The 25,280-nt window shown below is 43.2% G+C and overlaps 1 protein-coding gene across 1 annotated transcript in view; it reads right to left on the reverse strand.

Moving 5' to 3' along the window:
* The window catches only part of LOC106569952 (retinoic acid receptor RXR-beta-A-like), a 34,680-nt gene extending 9,649 nt beyond the window's left edge, over nucleotides 1-25,031 (reverse strand). The window contains exons 1-8 of the mRNA XM_014141731.3: nucleotides 24,882-25,031; nucleotides 24,215-24,361; nucleotides 16,028-16,257; nucleotides 9,273-9,420; nucleotides 8,314-8,493; nucleotides 7,755-7,778; nucleotides 4,767-4,927; nucleotides 4,373-4,502 (exon numbers count right to left, since the gene is read on the reverse strand). Coding sequence (XP_013997206.2) covers nucleotides 4,373-4,502; nucleotides 4,767-4,927; nucleotides 7,755-7,778; nucleotides 8,314-8,493; nucleotides 9,273-9,420; nucleotides 16,028-16,257; nucleotides 24,215-24,230 — 889 coding nt within the window. The 5' untranslated portion in view covers nucleotides 24,231-24,361; nucleotides 24,882-25,031. The remainder of the gene's footprint in view (nucleotides 1-4,372; nucleotides 4,503-4,766; nucleotides 4,928-7,754; nucleotides 7,779-8,313; nucleotides 8,494-9,272; nucleotides 9,421-16,027; nucleotides 16,258-24,214; nucleotides 24,362-24,881) is intronic.
* Between the last annotated feature and the right edge of the window lie 249 nt (nucleotides 25,032-25,280).

Consider the following 25,280-nt stretch of genomic DNA (forward strand, 5'->3'; position numbering starts at 1 on the left):
ACCAAGTCACTATTATTCGAGTCCCGAGCAAGTCTCAAGTCACATGGTTTGAGTCTCAAGTCACAAGGTTCGAGTCTCAAGTCACAAGGTTCGAGTCTCAAGTCACAAGGCCTGAGTCTCAAGTCACAAGGTTCGAGTCTCAAGTCACAAGGCCTGAGTCTCAAGTCACAAGGTGCGAGTCTCAAGTCACAAGGTCCGAGTCTCAAGTCACAAGGCCTGAGTCTCAAGTCACAAGGTGCGAGTCTCAAGTCAAGACTCGAGTCAAGTCCAAGTCGTGCATTCTAAGAGCAAATCAAGTTGAGTCACGTTTTTCAAGTCAAGTAAAAAATACATATATACAAGCAACAACTTTGTCTATTTATTGAGGCTACCAGACAGCCATTTTCATTATTTTGTCTACAACACATTTTGACTATGTACTTGTAAAATAGGGAACTTGTAGCAGGCATGAAATCAGTAGAAGGCAAGGCAGGTTGACTGCTCAGAGTGTAGATTTATTTACAGGTCTTGATGATCCAATGGTGAAAGCGCCATTTCATACCAAATATACAAGTAGATTTACCAAATATACACGGGCAATAGCCCAAAAGAAATAGCCTTGGCCCGTGTATCAGGCTTAACTGGCTCTATCTTAACAGACACAGGTAGAGGGCAAGACTGTGCAGCCTCTCCTGGAGAAACCACATGGAATCTGTCTAACAGGAGCTCAAACAGGTAGGCCTACATTATATACGAACTTGGCCCCCAGGACCATATAATTACCCAACTGGCAATTACAACAAATCAACTGATTCTACAATGTAAAAGGACATTTTTCACATCAATTGTTACATTTGTCTTAATCAGATTTAATAATAATAATAATTTCAAACCCACGCATACATGGAACAATCATTTTCTCTTATTCAACTCCAAAGTGTTCTATGAGCACTGAGGCGCGCCCGCTCCAATTACGCACAACAGAAATGACAGAAATATAGGACACAGACACACAGAACTCTGACATAAACCGGAAAATATGAACAAAGGAAACCATATATTTAATTAAACAAACAGAACTTCTACCTCATGAGTCTTGCGAACGTTCATGCGCACTATAAAGTGCACTGCCTACTCAGAGCAGGGTAAGAAATGGTTGGCTAAATGAAAATGTGTTGTAGGCCTATCAAACATGAAACGGAAATGTCTACGTGTTGCAATAAACGGTACGGGATGGAATGATGAAACGCTATTAATGACTTTACTATTAAATGGAATATACAGTGCCTTCGAAAAGTATTCAGACTTTTTCCACATTTTGAAACGTTACAGCCTTATTCTAAAATGGATTAAATAAAAAATAAAAACTCAGCAATCTACACACAATACCCCATAATGACAAAGCGAAAACAAGTTTTTATAAAAATAAAAAAAATACCTGATTTACATAAGTATTCAGACCCTTTGCTATGAGACTCGAAATTGAGCTCATGTGCATCCTGTTTCCATTTATCATCCTTGAGATGTTTCTACAACTTGACTGGAGTCCACCTGTGGTAAATTCAAATGATTGGACATGATTTGGAAAGGCACACGCCTGTCTATATAAGATCCCACAGTTGACAGTGCATGTCAGATTAAAAACCAAGGGATGAGGTCAAAAGAATTGTCCGTAGAACTCCGAGACAGGATAGTGTTGGGTCACAGATCTGGGGAAGGGTACCAAAAAATGTCTACTGCATTGAAGGTCCCCAAATACACAGCGGCCTCAATCATTCTTAAATGGAAGAAGTTTGGAACCACCAAGACTCTTCCTAGAACTGACAGCCCGGCCAAACTGAGCAATCGGGAAGCATGGTGGTGACAGTATCATGCTGTGTGGAGGTTTCTCAGCGGCAGGGACTGGGAGACTAGTCAGGATTGAGGGAAAGATGAACGGAGTAAAGTACAGAGAGATCCTTGATGAAAACCTGCTCCAGAGCGCTCAGGACCTCAGACTGGGCACGAAGGTTCACCTGCCAACAGGACAACGACCCTAAGCACACAGCCAAGACAATGCAGGAGTGGCTTCGGGACAAGTCTCTGAATGTCCTTGAGTGGCCCAGCCAGAGCCGGACTTGAACCCGATCGAACATCTTTGGAGAGACCTGAAAATAACTGAACAGCAACGCTTCCCATCCAACCTTACAGAGCTTAAGAGGATCTGCAGAGAAGAATGGGAGAAACTCCCCAAATACAGGTGTGCCAAGCTTGTAGCATCATACCCAAGAAGACTTGAGGCTGTAATCACTGCCAAAGGTCCTTCAACAAAGTACTGAGTAAAGGCTCTGAATACTCATGTAAATGTAATATTTCCGTTTATTTTTATTTTTTTAAATTTTTAGCAAAAAAAAAAATATATATGTTTTCTCTTTGACATTATGGGGTATTGTGTGTAAATTGATGAGGGCCATTTAAAAAAAGGCCGTAATGTAACAAAATGTGTTAAAAGTCCAGGGGTCTGAATTCTTTCCGAAGGCACTGTACATTTACCACATAGGGCCTATGCATTTAAAAGTGTGAAAGCAACAGGAAACATTTCAACAAGAGAAAAGGCACTCTGTGCAAGTGAAGAGTCTTCGCCACAGTAATAATTCATTTTAACATCAAATTCCAAATGCATGCTTCATAAGTAAATGATCAATTTAAAGCAATTGCTAGGCCCACATACTAAAAGACCAAAAGGCCTATTGTCACGTCCTGACCAGTAAAAGGGGTTATTTGTCATTGTAGATTGGTCAGGGCGTGGCAGGGGGTGTTTGTTTTGTGTGTTTCGGTGTTTTTGGGTTTAGGTTCTATGTTCTCTATTTCTATGTTTATATCTAGTTTTCTATTTCTATGTTGAGTTTTTGGGAATGACCTCCAATTAGAGGCAGCGGATTGTCGTTGTCTCTAATTGGAGGCCATATTTAGTTGTGTTTGTTTCACTTGTGCTTTGTGGGTGGTTATTTTCTGTATAGCCTGTGTGCCTTATGGAACTGTTTCGTCGTTTTGTTTATTTTGTTTAAGTGTTATCTTTAAATAAATTGAAGAAGATGAGCACTATATCCGCTGTGCCTTGGTCCAATCCTTACGACGCCCATGACACCTATGCCAGTAATTGTTGCCCCATTGCTGGGGAGCTTGCAAAGTAAACAGTTAATGTTATTGATGGAAAAACATTTTTGAAGTTGCATATTTATTTATTATAGAGCTCCCTATAATTTGACGTTTGCGCTGCACCGATCCTATAGCTGTACAGCAAATCAGCAATCTGCTCGCCAGCTCATCCAACCTGTGTTGATTGACAGTATGCTGGTGTAATCAGAGTGCAGAGTTTGCGTTTCACTAAACAATCTGTTGCAACTTACATGTTTTTTTTACAAGGGCGATGCGGCTACTGTCTCTGGCTGCGTGAGTAATCCACGGAGACTCTGTGCCACAAAATGAGTGACAAAACATTACAAAACCTGGCCAGATAATATCAAGTCATCAGTCAAAGTTGAGTCCCGAGTCTTGAGGATCCAAGTCAAGTCTCAAGTTATTTTATTTTCTATCAAGTTGAGTCTCAAGTCATCAAATCAGACTCGAGTCCAAGTCATGTGACTTCAGAGTCTACAACTCTGAGGACCTGCCTTGTTTATAGTGTTGTTAAGAAGGCAGAGCAGCGCTTTATCATGGACAGACTTCTCCCCATCTTAGCTACTGTTGCATCAACATGTTTTGACCTACATAGACACTAACCTTACTCAAGGCTAGTAAGGGGCCTAGACAGCTGCCATGGGGAATTCCTGACTCTGCCTGGATTATGTTGGAGAAGCTTCCATTAAAGAGCACCCTCTGTTCTGTTAGACAGGTAACTCTTTATCCACAATATAGCAGGAGGTGTAAAGCCATAACACATACGTTTATCCAGCAGCAGACTATGATCAATAATGTCAAAAGCTGCACTGAAGTCTAGCAAAATAGCTCCCACAACTTTTTCAGCATCAATTTCTCTCAGCCAATCATCAGTCATTTGTGTAAGTGCCGTGCATGTGCCGTCCTTCCCTATAAGTGTGCTGAAAGTCTGTTGTCAATTTGTTTACTGTAAAATAGCATTGTATCTGGTCAAAATGTGTGGGTACTGTATTATAAAAGATAGTCCACGAGGAGAGAGACAGGGTTATCAGCCTATCCATGTAGGGCTGTGTACGGCTGTGATTTAATGAGGTCAAAGCTGCGCAGGGGTGTGCTCATTAGGGTGCATGAAATAAACGTTTTAAATGGAAAACAAACATTTTATTGGATATGTCCAGGTATTCCTCCCTGCTTCAGTTTGCTTTCTTCCATTTGGTGGCAATGAACATGAAAGGCGAAGGCTTTTTGAACGTACCGGCACGTAGCAGGATGACCTGGTCGTCCATGGCCAGCTCAGAGAAGTGGGGGACCCTCTTGGCCCACTCCACCAGGGTAAACAGCTGCTTGTCTGCAGCCTGGCAAATGTTGGTGACCGGGTCGTTGGGCTGGAGAGAGAAACAGAGGGAGAGAGACTGGCTTCAACATAGGGTACAAAATAGAGACTAGAGGCCTTTGGATCACATTTTTTTTAAAGTGGGTCTGTGGTCTCAGAATCTACTGTATCACAACAAATTGTTGGTGCAGTCGCACAATCCCATGTCTAGAAATAATAATAGACAGTGTGAGGAACGAAGTAAGAGAAATTGGTATGTGTGCATCGCAGGGCCAGATGGTGGGTCACACACAGAAACACACACACACATATTTACCGAGCTGCCCTCAGAGCTCCCGTCGGCATGCACCTCTGTCTTCTGCTCTATGGCCATCTCGGCCTCCAGGATCTTTTCCACGGGCATCTCCTCGTTGACGGCGCTGGTCGACTCCGCCTCACTCTCCCGCTCCTTGTTCCTCTGGCGCTCTTCCTGCACGGCTACAGGGGCACAGGAAGGGCCGAGGGAAGGAGAGGGGAAAGGAGGGGAAGAGAGTTGGGGGAGCGAGAAGGAGAGAGGCACAGGAGGGGAGGGAGGGTGAGAGGGGAAAGAAAGGGAGGGAGTAGGACAGATGGTGAAAAGAGAAAGAAAGGGCAGGAAAAGGCAGTGAAGGAGAGAGGGGGAGAGAGCAAACGGGAAGCAAAGTGAAGAAAAAAGAGAAAGGTGAGATAAGGGAGGTGAAATAAAAAAGGGAGGAGAAATAGGGAAAAAATAAAGAGACCAAGAAAAAAGTAGAGAAAGAGAGGATTGTAAGTAAAGCAGAGTGAAGAATAACAGGTAGTGAAAAAGAGAGAGCGAGATACACAGATATGTACATTTCCCGGTTAGTTCAAACAACAATGCTTTCTTTACCTTTCACCCCAGGGGTCTCAAACTCAAGGCCTAGGGGCCACATCAGGCTCGCAAGCTGCTTTCTTGTGGCCCCAAGACTGATATCTGATTCCCATCAGCCCTCAAGAGGATTTTCCTATTACAATCAACCCACAATAAGGTTTCTTCCTATGGCACATTACAGGTTATATATCCTTGGAGTCACCCCAGACCACATAAACTGGCACAACAATACCAATCATCGGTGCACCACTATCAGAGAATGCAGGGAAATATGTTAATCAGACCCTGACACCACAGTAATACATGATTGCAATACGATTATCCACAATGTCAGTGATACTGACAACACTAACACTTCTGCCCCACTAGAAGCGTCGCGCTGCGTTGCCATTAGCATTGTGTCAATGTGATGTTTTTCCTGCTACAAGCACATCGTTGCTAGTGGTTGTACTAAATTATTGTGTAATTACACAAGTTGCTTTTGTTTAACTTGTGAACCTTGCTGGTCAATGTAGCTAGCTAGCTAAACTCAGCAAAAAAAGAAATCACTGTCTACTGCGTTTATTTTCAGCAAACTTAACATGTGTAAATATTTGTATGAACATAACAAGATTCAACAACTGAGACATAAACTGAACAAGTTCCACAGACATGTGACTAACAGAAATAGAATAATGTGTCCCTGAACAAAGGGGGGGGGGGGTCAAAATCAACAGTCAGTATCTGGTGTGGCCACCAGCTGTTTTAAGCATTGCAGTGCATCTCATCCTCATGGACTGCACCAGATTTGCCAGTTCTAGCTGTGAGATGTCACCCCACTCTTCCACCAAGTACCCGGACATTTCTGGGGGGAATGGCCCTAGCCCTCACCCTCCGATCCAACAGGTCCCAGACGTGCTCAATGGGATTGAGATCCGGGCTCTTCGCTGGCCATGGCAGAACACTGACATTCCTGTCTTGTAGGAAATCATGCACAGAACGAGCAGTATGACTGGTGGCATTGTCATGCTGGAGGGCCATGTCAGGATGAGCCTGCATGAAAGGTACCACATGAGGGAGGAGGATGTCTTCCCTGTAACGCACAGCGTTGAGATTGCCTGCAGTGACAACAAGCTCAGTCCGATGATGCTGTGACACACCGCCCCAGACCATGACGGACCCACCACCTCCAAATCGATTCTGCTCCAGAGTTCAGGCCTCGGTGTAACTCTCATTCCTTCAACGATAAACGCAAATCCGACCATCACCCCTGGTGAGACAAAACAGCGACTCGTCAGTGAAGAGCACTTTTTGCCAGTCCTGTCTGGTCCAGCGACGGTGGGTTTGTGCCCATAGGCGACGTTGTTGCCGGTGATGTCTGGTGAGGACCTGCCTTACAACAGGCCTACAAGCCCTCAGTCCAGCCTCTCTCAGCCTATTGCGGACAGTCTGAGCACTGATGGAGGGATTGTGCGTTCCTGATGTAACTCGGGCAGTTGTTGCCATCCTGTACCTGTCCCGCTGGTGTGATGTTCGGATGTACCGATCCTGTGCAGGTGTTGTTACACGTGGTCTGCCACTGCCAGGACGATCAGCGGTCCGTCCTGTCTCCCTGTAGCGCTGTCTTAGGCTTCTCACAGTACGGACATTGCAATTTATTGCCCTGGCCACATCTGCAGTCCTCATGCCTCCTTGCAGCATGCCTAAGGCACGTTCACACAGATGAGCAGGGACCCTGGGCATCTTACTTTTGGTGTTTAGAGTCAGTAGAAAGGCGTCTTTAGTGTCCTAAGTTTTCATAACTGTGACCTTAATTGCCTACCGTCTGTAAGCTGTTAGTGTCTTAACGACCGTTCCACAGGTTTATGGTTCATTGAACAAGCATGGGAAAGTGTTTAAACCCTTTACAATGAAGATCTGTGAAGTTAATTGCATTTTTACGAATTATCTTTGAAAGACATGGTGCTGAAAAAGGGACGTTGCTTTTTTTGCTGAGTTTATTAGCTTCTTGACTTCATAAATCTTTGTACAATGACCAGTGTGGTATAGTCGAGGCCATATGCAACCAAAATCAACTTTATTTCTCATTATTCCAAATCACAAGATAGAATGAAAGCGCGCGTCAAGTATTGAACCTCTGCGATTCTTGAGCTTGGACGCTGACATTGGATGTGATGCAACGTGAGTGCTACACGGGCAGTGAAGCAGCTTTCATTGATTTAAAAGGAACCATTTCCTCAACGGCTGACGGCAATGCCGGACGCCCGATGGCTATAGTGTAGCAGGGCCGTAAGACTTACTTTGCGTCTGATAATTGGAGTTTCAGACCCCTGTTTCATACCAATACATTCTGCAATGTACCTCACACAGAAATGGGCCATCACAACAAAACAACATAAAATATTGTTTCTCACACACTCCCCATCACTCCTTCCCTCCCTCTTTTCTCCTTACATCTCTGTCGTTCATCTTGGACCACTACAGAAGAAGGGAGAGTGAGAGAGAAAATGAGAGGAAACAAGAGGGGAGAGAGGGGGACAGGGGTTAGTGTTTACAAGGCTCTCCATCCCCCTCTCTCCACCTCCTTTTCTCGCTCTTTCCATCCCCTTTGAGTACAATCAATACTCTCCGCTTAGAAATGTATATTACAATATTCTAATAAAATCTTAATGGCTCTTAGACATCTTTATTATACATAAATTATTTCAGTGGATTTAAAACAGATATTTGAAACAGTTTCATAGCAAGTAGGCTATACAATCTTTTTATCAACAATGTCAACGTTATTTCAGCAAGACGGTTGGTGAGTAGAGGTTTTCCGGTTAGGGTACACCTGACTACACACAAGGTGTCCCATCAATCTTCGTTCTACTTTCTTACTGTAGCAAGTCAGACCCAGATCCTAGCTCTCCCTCCATGTCAAGCCTTTACCCTTCCTGGTGATAGTGTTGCCCTTTAATAAGATATATTGAATGCGAGTTGAGGCCAGCAGACTGCTAGGCTCCCCCCTTACCTTCCCTCTTCATGCCACAGGCCAGGCACTTCTGGTAGCGACAGTACTGGCAGCGGTTGCGCTGGCGCTTGTCCACCAGGCAGTCCTTGTTGTCCCGGCAGGTGTAGCTCAGGTCCTTGCGCACCGTGCGCTTGAAGAAACCCTTGCAGCCCTCGCAGCTGTACACTCCGTAGTGCTTACCTATAGAGAGAGAGAGAGAAACAAAGAGGAAGAGAGAAAGACAAGAGAGAGGAATGTAAAAAAGACAAGACAGAAAGAGAGGGAAGAGGGGGGATAGAAAAAGGAGGGAAGGTAATTTCAGTAACAAACCACTTTCAATAATTCAGGTGCAATGCCTGCAGCACATAGTTCTTCAGGTGTGATGGTAATGAAAGTACATTAAGTGTTTCAGACCGTTTTAGTAGAAACTGAGCTCGTAAATAAACTGAGTAAATGCTTCGCACGGACAAGAGAGAGATGAAAAACTATTCCCTGCTGGGTTTTTTATTTTATGCAGCTTTTAAAAAATGTTCTATGAAGAGGAAAGGAGTAGTTCACCCCAAAATCAAGGGTTATCTGATGTTTCCATACCTCAAGTGGTATAAGTCCATGTAGCCAATGCCATCTGTTGTGTAGATCCCACTATGCACAGCAGAAATCTGTGGGTGTCAATCCCAAATTCATGGGAAAAGAAAATCGACACCACCTAACTAACTTTCATTCAACGCCTGTCAAATTTTGGGCAGAACAATCCTTTAATAAACAAAGCATATCGCACCACAAGTGCGTCTCTCTCTGACACAAACCCTCAATCCCAAATCAAAATCCCACCCCAGCCTGTCCTAAAGATCGAAGAGTAAATCGTTCAACTTGTCTTCTCACAGGCTGGGTGGGATTTCTGCCATATTTCTTACACCATTCAATTTCTCTCTGATCTCCACCACAAGTGCATAGGGTCTAGGGGCCGATTTGGGACTCACCGGAGGAGCGGTCGCCGCAGATGGCACACAGGCGCTTCTGGGAGAGCATGGGGCCCCCTGGGCTGTGGCCCCCCAGCCCGAACGGAGGCTTCACGTCGTCCGAGCTGCTGACCGCGTGCAGTCCCGACATGGACACTGTGGAGTTGATCTGGAGGCCGAGAGAAAGGGGGGAGGATAGGGGCAGGAGTGAGAGGGGAACTACTGAATTGAAGGGGGTAGGAGGAAAAGTCACTTATGTGTGAGGTACTGACAGCACGTCAGTCATTAGTTCGATTACTTGGAGCCATCGATGCAGTTGTCATAAAAAAACAATTTACCTTCATGCATTTAACAATGACATACATACTGCCAGTTCTCTCTTTGAGTGGGCTGATTGATCATTATTAAAGCAACATTCAATTTCCCGTTCGCACACCCAGGCATCATCGGCTGAGACAGGAGCATCTGGGCCTCGCCTCCCTCGCCCACAATGCAGTAGAGATTACAGAGCACTTCTCACCAACACCAGCTTAAGCAGAATCAGAGGGAAAAAGTGAAATGGGGGGAGGAGAATGACAGCGAAAGAGCCAGGGAGGGAGAGGAGGAAAAATAACACTGAGAAGGACCATCTGACATGAGAGAAGATAGAGGGAATAAAACAAAAAAGATAGTGAAAAGAAGAGGTCGGGGTGGGTGTCTCACTTCTATATTCCTGGCATACATATTGATCTATGAAGTAGAAAGAAAGGGATAAAGTAAATGCAGGGGAGGAAAGAAAGAGAAAGAGAGGCACTCGGGGATGGACAGTATGGGTATTTGTTTGGATATTCACTACAGTGCTGCCACTGTGAGCCCCTTGGACAAATAATATTGGACCTAGATGGAAAGAAAAAAAATGGCAATGTTCACAGATGCACATACATCCAAAGTAGATTTAAAAACTGTACTTTGTGCATGTGAATTTATGCTTTTTATGTATATCTTTCATTGAAAGATTGCAGAATATGTCCTCTATTTTCTAGACATACACAGGAGGACAGGGAGAGTTTGACCTTTTGATGTGTGATTTTGAGGGCAACCAATGATTCATCCACTGGCACCCTTCATCTAAAATGTCAGAAATGAATCATTACTGAAATCATTTCATATTTTGGGGGGTTTTAAAAGTCAGAACACGTTCAAAGAGTACGAACGAGAGACAAATAGCCTACTTCTATCTAACAATTAAGAGCAGGGAAACATGTTAAAAAAGTACCCAGATAATGCTGTTTCATGGTTGATTTTGCAGACAAACTGAATTGTATTGATATTGATATTACATTTTTGCATCTGAGCTCCTAGTGTGCGGCTCGTTTCTTTTTCTTCTAGAAAAACGGAATTGTTACATGGACTTTTAAGAATTACAATATCTATACTGAACAAAAATATAAAACGCAACATGTAAAGTGTTGGTCACATGTTTCATGAGCTGAAATAAAAGATTCCAGAAATTCTCCATACGTACAAAAAACGTATTTCTCTAAAATGTTGCGCACAAATTTGTTTACATCCCTGTTAGTGAGCATTTCTCCTTTGCCAAGATAATCCATCAACCTGACAGGTGTGGAAAATCAAGAAGCTGATTAAATAGCATGATCATTACACAGGTGCACCTTGTGCTGGGGACAATAAAATGCTCACCTTCTATTTTGCCCTGTTTATCAAAAGCATTGGAAAAACTTGTCAATAATCAACTGACTGTCTTTCTTGATGTCTATAGTATTCTCTCTGGTATGCAATCTGGTTTCTGCTCAGGTTATGGATGTGTCACCATTGCCCTTGATTCTAAGCAATGTTGTGCTGCTATTTTTATTGACTTGGCCAAAGCTTTTGATACGGTTGAGCATTCCATTCCTGTGGGCTGGCTAAGGAGTATTGGTGTCTCTGAGGGGTCTTTGGCCTGGTTTGCAAACTACCTCTCTCAAAGAGTGCAGTGTACAAAGTCAGAACATCTGCTGTCTCAGCCACTGCCTGTCACCAAGAGTGTACCCCAAGGCTCCATCCTAGGCCCCACGCTCTTCTCAATTTACATCAACAACATAGCTCTGGCAGTAGGAAGCTCTCTCATCCATTTATATGCAGATGATACAGTCTTATACTCAGCTGGCCCCTCCCTGGATTTTGTGTTAAACGCTCTACAACAAAGCTATCTTAGTGTCCAACAAGCTTTCTTTGCCCCTAACCTTGTTCTGAACACCTCCAAAACAAAGGTCATGTGGTTTGGTAAGAAAAATGCTCCTCTTCCCACAGGTGTGACCTCTGAAGGTTTAGAGCTTGAGGTAGTCACCTCATACAAGTACTTGGGAGTATGGCTAGACGGTACACTGTCCTTCTCTCAGCACATAACAAAGGTTAAATCTAGACTTGGTTTCCTCTATCGTAATCGCTCCTCTTTCACCCCAGCTGCCAAACTATCCCTGATTCAGATGACCATCATACCCATGCTAGATTACGGAGACATAATTTTTAGATCGTCAGGAAAGGGTGCTCTCGAGAGGCAAAATGGTCTTTACCATTTGGCCATCAGATTTGCCACCAATACTCCTTATAGGACACATCACTGCACTCTATACTCCTCTGTACACTGGTAATCTCTATATACCCTTTGCAAGACACACTGGTTGATGCTTATTCGTAAAACCCTCTTAGGCCTCACTCCCCCCTATCTGAGATGCCTACTGCAGCCCTCATCCTCCACATACAACACCTGTTCTGCCAGTCACATTCTGTTAAAGGTCCCCAAAGCACACACATCCCTGGGTCGCTCCTCTTTTCAGTTCACTGCAGTTAGCGACTGGAACGAGCTGCAACAAACACTCAAACTGGACAGTTTTATCTCCATCTCTTCATTCAAAGACTCAATCGTGGACACTCTTACTGACAGTTGTGGCTGCTTCGAGTGATGTATTGTTCAAATCAAATCGAAAACCTTACAGTGAAATGCTTACTTACAAGCCCTTAACCAACAATGCAGTTTAAAAAATATGAATGAGAATAACAAATAAAAATAACAAGTAGTTAAAGAGCAGCAATAAAATAACAATAGGGAGACTATATACAGGGGGTACCAGTACAGTCAATGTGCGGGGGCACCAGTTAGTCGAGGTAATTAAGGTAATATGTACATGTAGGTAGAGTTATTAAAGTGACTATGCATAGATAATAACAGAGAGTAGCAGCGGCATAAAAGAGGGTGGGGGGGCAATGCAAATAGTCTGGGTAGCCATTTGATTAGATGTTCAGGAGTCTTATGGCTTGGAGGTAGAAGCTGTTTAGAAGCCTCGACTTGGCGCTCCGGTACCGCTTGCCGTGCGGTAGCAGAGAAAACAGTCTATGACTAGGGTGGCTGGAGTCTTACCATTTTTAGGGCCTTCCTCTGACACCGCCTGGTAGAGGTCCTGGATGGCAGGAAGCTTGGCCCCAGTGATGTACTGGGCTCTACGCACTACCCTCTGTAGTGCGATATGGTCGGAGGCTGAGCAGTTGCCATACCAAGCAGTGATGCAACCAGTCAGGATGCTCTCGATGGTACAGCTGTAGAATCTTTTGAGGATCTGAGGACCTATGCCAAATCTTTTCAGTCTCCTGAGGGGGAATAGGTTTTGTCGTGCCCTCTTCACGACTGTCTTGGTGTGCTTGGACCATGTTAGTTTGTTGGTGATGTGGACACCAAGGAGCTTGAAGCTCTCAACCTGCTCCACTACAGCCCCGTCGATGAGAATGGGGGCGTGCTCGGTTCTCCTTTTCCTGTAGTCCACAATCATCTTCTTTGTCTTGATCACGTTGAGGGATAGGTTGTTATTCTGGCACCACACGGCCAGGTCTCTGACCTCCTCCCTATTGGCTGTCTCGTTGTTGTCGGTGATCAGGTCTACCACTGTTGTGTCATCGGCAAACTTAATGATGGTGTTGGAGTTGTGCCTGGCCATGTAGTTATGAGTGAACAGGGAGTACAGGAAGGGACTGAGCAAGCACCCCTGAGGGGCCCCTGTGTTGAGGATCAGCGTGGCAGATGTGTGGTTACCTACCCTCACCACTTGGGGGCGGCCCGTGAGGAAATCCAGCATCCAGTTGCAGAGGGAGGTGTTTAGTCCCAGGGTCCTTAGCTTATTGATGAGCTTTGAGGGCACAATGGTGTTGAATGCTGAGCTGTAGTCAATGAATAGCATTCTCACATAGGTGTTCCTTTTGTCCAGGTGTGAAAGGGCAGTGTGGAGTGCAATAGAGATTGCATCATCTGTGGAGCTGTTAGGATGGTATGCAAATTGGAGTGGGTCTAGGGTTTATGGGATAATGGTGTTGATGTGAGCCATGACCAGCCTTTCAAAGCACTTCATGGCTACAGACGTGAGTGCTACGGATCGGTAGTCATTTAGGCAGGTTACCTTAGTGTTCTTGGGCACAGGGACTATGGTGGTCTGCTTGAAACATGTTGGTATTACAGACTCGGACAGGGAGAGGTTGAAAATGTCAGTGAAGACACTTGACAGTTGGTCAGCGCATGCTTGCATTACATGTCCTGGTAATCCGTCTGGCCCTGCGGCCTTGTGAATGTTGACCTGTTTAAAGATCTTACACACATCGGCTGCGGAGAGCACGATCACACAGTCGCCCGGAACAGCTCTCATGCATGTTTCAGTGCTATTTGCCTCGAAGCTAGCATAGAGGTAGTTTAGCTCGTCTGGTAGGCTAGTGTCACTGGGCAGCTCTCGGCTGTGCTTCTCCTCATAGTCTGTAATGGTTTGCAAGCCCTGCCACATCCGATGAGTGTTGGAGCCAGTGTAGTACGATTCAATCTTAGTCCTGTATTGACACTTTGCCTGTTTGATGGTACATCGGAGGGCATAACGGGATTTCTTATCAGCTTCCGGGTTAGAGTCCCGCTCCTTGAAAGTGGCAGCTCTAGCCTTTAGCTTAGTGCGGATGTTGCCACAAACAGTCATGGCTTCTGGTTGGAGTATGTACGTACAGTCACTGTGGTGGGGACGTCATCGATGCACTTATTGATGAAGCCAATGACTGATGTGGTGTACTCCTCAATGCCATCATTTGACCACTTTTTTATTGACCGAGTCACTGGTGCTTCCTGCTTTAATTTTTGCTTGTAAGCAGGAATCAAGAGGATAGAATTATGGTCAGATTTGCCAAATGGAGGGCGAGGGAGAGCTTTGTATGTGTCTCTGTGTGTGGAGTAACATGCTGATAGAAATTTGGTAAAACAGATTTAAGTTTCCCTGCATTAAAGTCCCTGGCCACTAGGAGCGCCGCCTCTCTATGAGCGTTTTACTGTCAAATTGTTGTCTCTACCTTCTTGCCCTTTGTGCTGTTGTCTGTGCCCAATAATGTTTGTACCGTGTTTTGTGCTGCTACCATGTTGTGTTGCTACCATGCTATGTTGTCATGTGTTGCTGCCATGCTGTTGTTGTCTTAGGTCTCTCTTTATGTAGTGTTGTGGTGTCTCTCTTGTCGTGATGTGTGTTTTGTCCTATATTTGTATTTTATTTTTAATCCCAGCCCACCTCATGTTTCAGCATGATAATGCACGGCCCTATGTCGCAAGGATCTGTACACAATTCCTGGAAGCGGAAAAAGTCCCAGTTTTTCCATGGCCTGCATACTCACCAGACCCATTGAGCATGTTTGGGAAGCTTTGGATCGACATGTACGACAGCTTGTTCCAGTTCCCACCAATATCCTGCAACTTCGCAACATCCATTGAAGGAGTGGGACAACATTCCACAGGCCACAAACAGCCTGATCAAATCTATGCGAAGGTCAAATCTATGTCACGCTGCATGACTTAAAATGGTGGTCACACCAGATACTGACTGGTTTTCTGATATACGCCCTTACCTTTTTTAAAGGTATCTGTGACCAACAGACCCATATCTGTATTCCCAGTCATGTGAAATCCATAGATTAGGGCATAATGAATTTATTTCAATGGACTGATTGAAATTGTTGCATGTTGCGTTTATATTTTTGTTCAGTGTAGATATGTATTGTTTCAAGTTAGCCTTTGGTAGTTCTCCGCAATTTCACTTGACCTACAGTGCTGGGAATTGCCAGGGATATTATCACAACGCTAAGCTGTCGATACGATATGTATTGCGATTCTCACGATTCTATACGTATTTAAATTAGATACTTTGATTTTATTGCGATTCAATGTTCCAAACATATTGCTCAGCATATTTCTGCTGCAGAGGGACAAGACAGAGCCATGATAATACGATTTGTGATCAGTCATGGAAATAAAAGTGCTGAAAACAAAAATATGGAATACTGGAGTTTTGGTGCAGGTATAGCCAACTAGTGCACAAATAATATAGCAATATTGCCAAAACGATACAATATATCGTCACACATAATATCCCGATATGTAACTGTATCGATTTTCCCCCATCACCATTAACCTACAAAATAAATCACAGTATATAGCAAATTTTGGGGGCCATAAAATAGCAGCCAAGGTTAATTTACCATAAAAGTGCTCTCAACAAGTGATATTCTTCTCAACCAATCACCAAAGAGGCTGATGATGCTGGCAGAGACGCACATGTTGACTGCAGCCTATCAAGTCTCACAGGCCACTAGTGTAAAGCAGCTTTTATTGACCCATAACGCTAACTTCCCATCTCTGAATGGCCCTGAGAGGTGATGGATGAAAGATAAGGCAGAGGGAGAGGAGTGGTAGAATAGAAGTGCTAGCTACCTGTCTGGAACTCAGGGCTCACCTGGGGGCTGCTAATGGGGCCGTAGCCCACCGAGGGTGTCCCGGGCAAACATGGCGACCCCAAAGAGGAGCTGATGACAGAGAAGGGCGAGCCCATGCTGCTGATGGGGCTGTTGACGGCCAAGGTGAAGGGCGGCAGAGACGTCATGGCAGCAGCTGTGGGGGTCAGGGGGGGTGAGCGCTGGCCCGAGGGAGGGGAGGACACAGAGGAGCTGTCTGGGCTGCGGGAATCTGGTGAAAATGACAGGGATTACATGGCAGAGAGTGATGATACCCTACATACAACTCAAGTTTAAGAAAATATAATTATTGATAGTTTCCCTAGCCTGTTAGGGCTAGGGGGCAGTATTGACACGGCTGGATAAAAAACATACCCGATTTAATCTGGTTACCACTCCTACCCAGTAACTAGAATATGCATATACTTATTACATATGGATAGAAAACACCCTAAAGTTTCTAAAACTGTTTGAATGGTGTCTGTGAGTATAACAGAACTCAAATGGCAGGTCAAAACCTGAGAGATTCCTTTACAGGAAGTGGCCTGTCTGACCATTTCTTGAACTTCTTTTCCATCTCTATCTTTTACTAAGGATCTCTGCTCTAACGTGACACTTCCCACGTCGTCCATAGGCGCTCAGAGCCCGGGAAAAAACAGAATGTCGTCATTCCAGCCCCAGGCTGAAACACATTATCGCCTTTCTCAAGTGGCCGATCAAGGGACTCTGGGCTTATGCGCGTGACCCGACCGCCCCCGCCTTTGTGATTTTTTCCTCTGTTTGCCGAAAAGGAGATTCCCTGTCGGAATATTATCGCTTTTCTACGAGAAAAATGGCGTAAAAATTGATTTTAAACAGCGGTTGACATGCTTTGAAGTACGGTAATGGAATATTTAGAATTTTATTGTCACGAATTGCGCCATGCGCGCGACACTTCTTTACCATTTCGGATAGTGTCTGGAACGCACGAACAAAACGCCGCTATTCGGATATAACGATGGATTATTTTGGACCAAACCAACATTTGTTATTGAAGTAGCAGTCCTGGGTGTGCAATCTGACGAAGACAACAAAAGGTAATCAAACTTTTATAATAGTAAATATGATTATGGTGAGTGCTAAACTTGCCGGGTGTCTAAATAGCGAGCCCGTGATGCCTGGGCTATGTACTTAGAATATTGCAAAATGTGCTTTCACCAAAAAGCTATTTTAAAATCGGACATATCGAGTGCATAGAGGAGGTCTGTATCTATAATTCTTAAAATAATTGTTATGCTTTTTGTGAACGTTTATCGTGAGTAATTTAGTAAAATGTTAGCGAATTCCCCGGAAGTTTGCGGGGGGTATGCTAGTTCTGAACGTCACATGCTAATGTAAAAAGCTGGTTTTTGATATAAATATGAACTTGATTGAACATAACATGCATGTATTGTATAACATAATGTCCTAGGGTTGTCATCTGATGAAGATCATCAAAGGTGAGTGCTGCATTTAGCTGTCTTCTGGGTTTTGGTGACATTATATGCAGGCTTGAAAAATGGGTGTCTGATTATTTCTGGCTTGGTACTCTGCTGACATAATCTAATGTTTTGCTTTCGTTGTAAAGCCTTTTTGAAATCGGACAGTGTGGTTAGATTAACGAGAGTCTTGTCTTTAAATAGCTGTAAAATAGTCATATGTTTGAGAAATTGAAGTAATAGGATTTTTAAGGTTTTGAAAATCGCGCCACAGGCTGCAAGTGGCTGTTACGTAGGTGGGACGCAAGCGTCCCACCTAGCCCATAGAGGCTAGCTACCATGAAGTTAGTCGCCATACCCTAGCTCAACACCAACAATTTAAAATAAGCCACCAAAATACTTCCAATCCCGATTAAAAGGCATATACAGTGTAGCGCAGTGGTCTCCAACTGGTAGATCTTCAATGCATTCCTAGTGGATCACCAAACATTTCTGTAGAAAAGCCCAAAATAAAGGCTTGCGCTCCCTTCCTCTGCTGAGACTAATGCCGTGTTCCATACAACTGGCAACTCGGAAATCTCAGACTTCCGTGCGTTCAAGACAACTGGGAACTCAGGAAAAAAGTTCCCAGTCGAGTTCCCAGTTGTCTTGAAAGCACCATGACCATCAGATGCAGGTACCATCAGTCCAATAAAATAAAAAAGCTAATTATTTGCGAATTGTTTCAATTCATGCTCAGCTGTGGCTCACAAGTGCTACACCAACTGATCTATTTTGTTATCAAAGCTCGAGTTTTGTAATATAATACAGTCTGAGAAGAACAATATTGGCAGGCCAGGCATATAGTCAATATGCTGTGATAATGTATTAGGCCAGGCATATAGTCAATATGCAGTGATAATGTATTAGGCCAGGCATATAGTCAATATGCAGTGATAATGTATTAGGCCGACTCCACAAACCTCATTCTTACAGAACTGTTTTTATTAGGTTAATGTTACATTTTTAAAGAAATAAATCTGAGCGATAGATCTCGGCTTGCTTTTTCTTTTTGGTACTTTTACCCCCTTTTCTCCCCAATTTCGTGATATCCAATATCCAGTCTTGTCCCATCGCTGCAACTCCCGAACGGACTCCGGAGAGGCGAAGGTCGAAAGCCATGCGTCCTCCGAAACACGACCCCGCCAAGCCGCACTGCTTCTTGACACATGCTTGCTTAACTCAGAAGCCAGCTGCACCAATGCGTCTCCTCCGTACAGCTGGCGACCGAAATCAGCGTGCATGTGCCCGGCCGCCACAAGGAGTTGCTAGAGCGAGATGGGACAAGGACATCCCAGCCGGCCAAACCCTCCCCTAACCCGGACGACGCTGGGCCAATTGTGCACCGCCTCATAGGTCTCCCGGTCGGCTGCGACACAGCCCGGGATCAAACACGGATCTGTAGTGACGCCTCTAGCACTGCAGTGCCTTAGACCGCTGCGCCACCCAGGAGGCCCACGGCTTGCTTTTTGACTGATCGGTTGGCTGGCTTCAGGACCATACAGATGGCTCAGAGCATGGCAGGAAGGCTGTTTGCCCAGCTGGCTGGTGGATTGCTCAGAGCATGGCAGGAAGGCTGTTTGCCCGGCTGGCTGGCTTTAGGACAGCGCATAGATGCAGCTCTGCATTGAACAGTGCAACTTCTCTCAAAACAGTGCAGAGGTGAAGATGGCAGTAGATGGCTAGTTAACTGCTGTTTGACTTGACATGAAACTAAACTAGAGTTTTTTAACCTGGTGCTGAGCTACTGCGTAGCAGCTAATTGCTATATGACGTGTGTTGTAGAATGTTAAGTTCCCTATCGACTAAGGTGAATGAAGTTACAGCAGCCAATGTGATAATGGATGGAGTCAATTTATTATCATATTTTTTTGCATTTGGAGTTTTTACAGTGTAGAAATACAATAAATGAGCTTCAACTTTATAATAACCCCCCTCCAACCCCTCCCATGTCACTTTGCCATACCCTAGGTTAAGCAGAAATTAAGCTAGGCCTTATATATCTCTGGGAATAATTATGTATAAGCAATAATTAATAACAACAACCACGTTTCCATCCAACCATTTAATGTGGTTGAATAACCTAACATGAAAAAAGTAATGACAGGGCTGATGGAAAAAGGAAATGCTGGTACAAATTTAAAATGCCGACAGACAATTTTTTCGTTTAACATGGTGGGATCTTTTTGTGTGCAAATATAATGTGCAAATATTGATATCATAACCATCATATCGAAGTCATGCCGTGTGGTCTTCCCACTACGACTCGGGAAAGCATGCAGTTTATTAGGCTACAGATGAAATACATTCACAAGGTGGTGAATGTGCAAGGTGATGATGAGCTTGATGCTCCTTTTGAATAAATATCGAGGGTCTTATTCTGATGACATGATGATCGATGCTTGGCTGCCGTTTGATATATACAAATAATGTTGCTCTTATCCATAATAATCTCATAATGTGGGTAGCCTACCCGTACTGTATCTGGGACCTGTTGGCTAGAGCGCATGTACCAAGACCAGCGTGGGCACATTTGCTATATAAGGGTTTTCGTGACAAAACCGTCAGTTGAAAATGCGATCGAAACAAATTTAACTTGTCTTTTTCTACATGTACATGGGAATTTGACGGTAAAAGTTATTTTCATGTGCACTACGTCATCATGCACAGGCTTTTAGCCACAAAAACTAAGTTTAATGGAAACATCTCTGGTGGCACATATTGTTTTATGCAGATTTTTGAATATTTGCATGAAAATCTGTCACAAATTGGATGGAAGCCTAGCTGGGTAATAATAATTACATTTGTAAAGCGCATTTCCGATGCTCATTGCACATACAGTGCCTTCAACAAGTATACACACCCCTTGACATTTTCCACAATGTCGTGTTACAAAGTGGGATAAACATTTATTTAATTGTCATCTACACAAAATACTCTGTAATGTCAAAGTTGAAGAAAAAGTAACTTTTTTTTTTTATCAATGGAAAATAAAACAAATATATCTTGATATATCTTGATTAGATAAGTATTCAACCCCGAGTCAATACATGATAGAATAACCATTGGCAGCTATTACAGCTGTGAGTCTTTCTAAATCGAAGATCTTTGCACAGCTGGATTGTACAATATTAAAAAAAATATTCAAGCTCTGTCAAGTCGGTTGTTGATCATTGATAGACTGCCATTTAAGTCTTGCCATAGATTTCCAAGCAGATTTAAGTCAAAACTGTAACTAGGCCACTCAAGAACAGTCAAAGTCGTCTTGGTAAGTAACTCCAGTCTATATTAGGCCTTGTGTTTTAGGTAATTGTTCTGCTGAAAGTTACATAAGATTGTTTAAATCAATTCAAAACTTTGTCACATGCTCCGAATACAACAGGTAGACCTTACAATGAAATTCTTGCTTACAAGCCCTTAACCATCAATGCTTTAAGAAGTTAAGAAAAAAAGTTAACTAAAAAATAGATAAGTAAGAAATATAAAATAAAAGTAACAAATAATTAAACAGCAGCAGTAAAATAACAATAGCGAGACTACATACAAGGGGTACCGGTACAGAGTCAATGTGTGGGGACACCGGTTATTCGAGGTAATATGTACATGTAGGTAGAGTTAAAGTGACTATGCATAGACAATAAACCGAGAGTAGCAGCAGCTAAAAGAGGGGTCTAGGTAGCCCTTTGATTAGCTGTTCAGGAGTCTTATGGCTTGGGGGTAGAAGCTGTTAAGAAGCCTTTTGGACCAAGACCTGACACTCCGGTACCACTTGCCGTGCAGTAGCAGAGAGAACAGGCCATGACTAGGGTATCTCCAAGTTTCTGGTGGAATACAGACTGAACCAGGTTTTCCTGTAGGATTTTGCTTGTGCTTAGCTCTATTCCGTTTCTTTTTACCCTAAAAAACTCCCTAGTCCTTGCCGGTGACAAGAATACCCATAAAATGATTCAGCTACTACCATGCTTGAAAATATGAAGAGTGGTACTCGGTGATGTGTTTGATTTGCCCGTACATAACGTTCTGTCCTGAATACAACTTTTTTTTGCAGTATTACTTTAGTGCCTTATTGCAAAAAGGACGCATGTTTTGGATTATTTTTTATTCTGTACAGGCTTCCTTTTCACTGTTATTTCTGTTAGTATTGTGGAATAACTACAATGTTGTTTATCCATCCTCAGTTTTCTCCAACCACAGCCATTAAACTCTGGTTTAAAATCACCATTGGCCTCAGGGTAAAATCCCTGAGCGTTTTTTCCTTCTTTGGCAACTAGAATTAGGAAGGGCGCCTGTATCTTTGTAGTGACACACTGTCCAAAGTGTAATTAATAAATGCTTGAAGGGATATTCAATGTCTGCTTCTATTTTTTTACCCACCTACCAATAGGTGCCCTTCTTTGGAAACCATTGGAAAACTTCCCTCGTCTTTGTAGTTGAATTGGTGTTTGAAATTCACTGCTCGACTGAGGGACCTTACAGATAATTGTATGTGTGGGGTACAGCAATGGGGCAGTCATTTAAAAATCAGGTTAAACACTATTATTGTACACAGATTGAGTCTATGCAACTTATGAAGCACATTTCTACTCCTGAACTAATTTAGGTTTGCCATAATAAAAGGGTTGAATACTTGACTCAAGACATTTCAGCTTTTCATTTTTTATTAATTTGTAAACATTTCGAAAAACAAAATTCCACTGTGACATAGGGTATTATGTGTAGATCAGTGACAAAATCTAAATGTAATACATTTTAAATTCAGGCTGTAACACATGTGGAAAAAGTCAAGGGGAGGTGGGGTACTTTTTGAAGGCACTGTTTGAAAACAAAATTCAGCAACAATACAGTAAAATGTACAGAAATAAAATCACAATACATCAAACCACTGCCTACTAATACAAAACACAAGAGATGAAGCAATTATTTTTTTATTTAACCTTTATTTAACGAGGCAAGTCAGTTAAGAATAAATTCTTATTTACAATGACGGCCTACACCATCATAAAACATAAAAAGCTAGCTCGAATAGGTAGGTCTTTAGTTGTGTTTTAAAAAAGGAAATTGAAGCTGCCTTCTTGACATGTGTAGGTCACCCATAATGCACAGGCTTGTAGCTGGTGTGACCAGCCTGTTTGAGTCTGGCAATCGTAGTGTGCGTGCAGGAGAATAGTTCTCTATAAGTTAGCATATGTGTTTAGGTGCATCACCCTTGAGGGCCTGTATTGAATAGGAAGCCAATGGAGGTTGAATAAAGCAGAGTAGTTTGATTAATCAGGCTGTATTTAAACAATTAATTGGTATATACAGCCTGAAACTAATGACTGTAAAAATGTGTAAACGTTCCTTACGAGCCAGAATGTTGAATAAAATTACATTTGAACTTAATCTACCAGTTGTCTGTGGTGTTGGTCCTTCAGATGGTCGACATACGAGGCAAAATATCTACATGAAAGTATTGTTTATTGTTAAGAGCGCCGGTACTGAAGTTTCTATTATCACCTGGCACATGCAAAACCATGTAAATACCTGATGACTTCAGTTAGTATGCATGCATCGTGTGCACACATTTGCTCATGACCGAAGGCATTTGCACAAGATGGAAGTACATGCACGCAAAGCCTGCATACTTACTGAAGTCAAGTTTTATTAGTCATATGTATGGGATACACATGGTATACACAGTCCAATTAAACGCTTACTTGCAGGTTCCTTCTTCGACAATGCAACAATAAGAAATAATAAAATAAGAATACAAAGTAAAAGGCTCAGTAGAATAGTTAATACAGGAAGGCACAATTTATAGTCCAATATTTCAACGTGTTTAGGGGAAGGGAGGATTGGGGGCAAGTGTTTAAATTGTGCAGTATTTAGTAATCATAATAAGAGTCTGGTAGCAGCAGTTGTGATATATGAGTGGATATCTGTGTGTGAAGTGTGAGTGCGGAGAGTCAGTGCAGGTGGTCCATCCTGTTCAGCAGTCTCATGGCTTGTAGAAAGAAACTGTCTCGGAGCCTGTTGATATCAGACATACTCCAATACTGTCTGCTTGACGGTAGGGGAGTGAACACCTCGGGGGTGTGGTCCTTGATGCGGATGGCTTTCCTCAGGCACCGTTTTGAGTAGAAGTCCTGGATGGGTGGGAGCACGGTCCCAATGATGTACTTGTGTCAGCAGGTGTTTACATGGTTTTGCGCGTGCCAGGTGATAGACATTTCTAATTCAGTACCGGCACTCTAAACAGTTGGGTAAACAATACTTACCTATTAAATTTCGATCATCTGAAGGACTTACACCACAGACAACCGGTAGAGTAAGGTCAAATATACTTTTATTCAACATTCTGGCTTGTAAGGAACATTTACACAATTTAGCGGTCGTTATTTTCAAGCAGTATACACCAATAATTGCGTATTAGATGCTAAATAAATCAGACACAATTGGGGTGATATGTTTTTTTTTGTGTAGTTTGAGCGCATCCTGGTAGCTATTGCTAACTAAGTTATTCAGTAAGGTAGCTTAGTAACTTGTTATGCCTTGAGCAAATGTTTTATTTAACTAGGCAAGTCAAATATTGTTAGCAAGCATCGTTAATGCACTAGCTAACTAGTATAGTTAACCACTGGAACATAAAGACAAAGTGTAAACGTGGCTTGACAGCTAGCGAACTTCATTCGAAAACACCGATGGCCTTCTTACCTCTGCTGTCGCCCATGACTGCCTCCTTGGTGGAAAAGACGCGCTGTGACACCGATAGACGTGCTTCAATCACGCTGCTACCCAACTCAAGACCGCGGACTGAGTGAGGCCCGGGCCAGAGTCGTTTTTGGGGGACCAAAAACAGGGCTGAAAAAAATCCAAAACAAAATAATGAAATAACAGCCGCAAATGTCTACATTTGGCATCAGACCCGTGCGTTTGACAGCCAAGTATTTCCTAACATGAGCCATGAGGACCCATTCTCAGTGTGTGTGTGCATTTTGGCCAATAAGCATATCGTTTGCTGACTAACTAGCCTAGCCCGACTGGGTAACAAAACAAGCTAATAACAAACCACTTAGCTAGCTAACGTTAGCTATCTACAATTACTATCTAACTAGATTGCTACAAACGCTGAGTCGACAAAATATTGGCCTGTAGACAGTGCAGGCTTAAAAGAATGAGCGTTTTGTATCATTGGTACAGCTAGCAACCGAGCTAGCTGGCTAGCGTAGTGCAACAACCAACCAGAGAAAACTCGCAAGTGATAACGTTAGTTGGTCAGTTTGGAAAAATTCATATTAGCTATTCATTTCACCAACAGTAAGATATAACGTTAATGCTAAAACAAACTATGCATCAACAATAATTATAGCCAGCTACTAACGTTCTTGATCGTGCAGTTTCTTCGCATGAAAATATATGGTGGTAGGTCAGGCAGGCCACGAGTTCTTCCTCTCTCCCCACTTTCCCTCGTCGTCAGTCAGTCCTCCCTTCCCTTCCCCTGCCCTGCCCTGCTGCCTGTGGTTGACTGAGTAACGTTAGCTACTGTACCAAAGACAGTACAGTCTGAAGAGGTTTTATAGTAAAAAAAAAAAAACTATAAATCTGAAGTCTGTAATGAGCATTATGATGCATTTACATGACACTTTAATAAAATGCAGCCAGGTTCCCCATTAACATTACATGGGGGATATTAACACTGGGGCCCCTCAAGGGTGTGTACTTAGTCCCCTCATGTATTCCCTGTTCACCCACGACCGCGTGGCCAAACATGACTCCAACA

Source organism: Salmo salar, chromosome 14 (genome assembly GCF_965601325.2).
Source record: "Salmo salar chromosome 14, fSalSal1, whole genome shotgun sequence".
Lineage (NCBI taxonomy): Eukaryota > Metazoa > Chordata > Actinopteri > Salmoniformes > Salmonidae > Salmo > Salmo salar.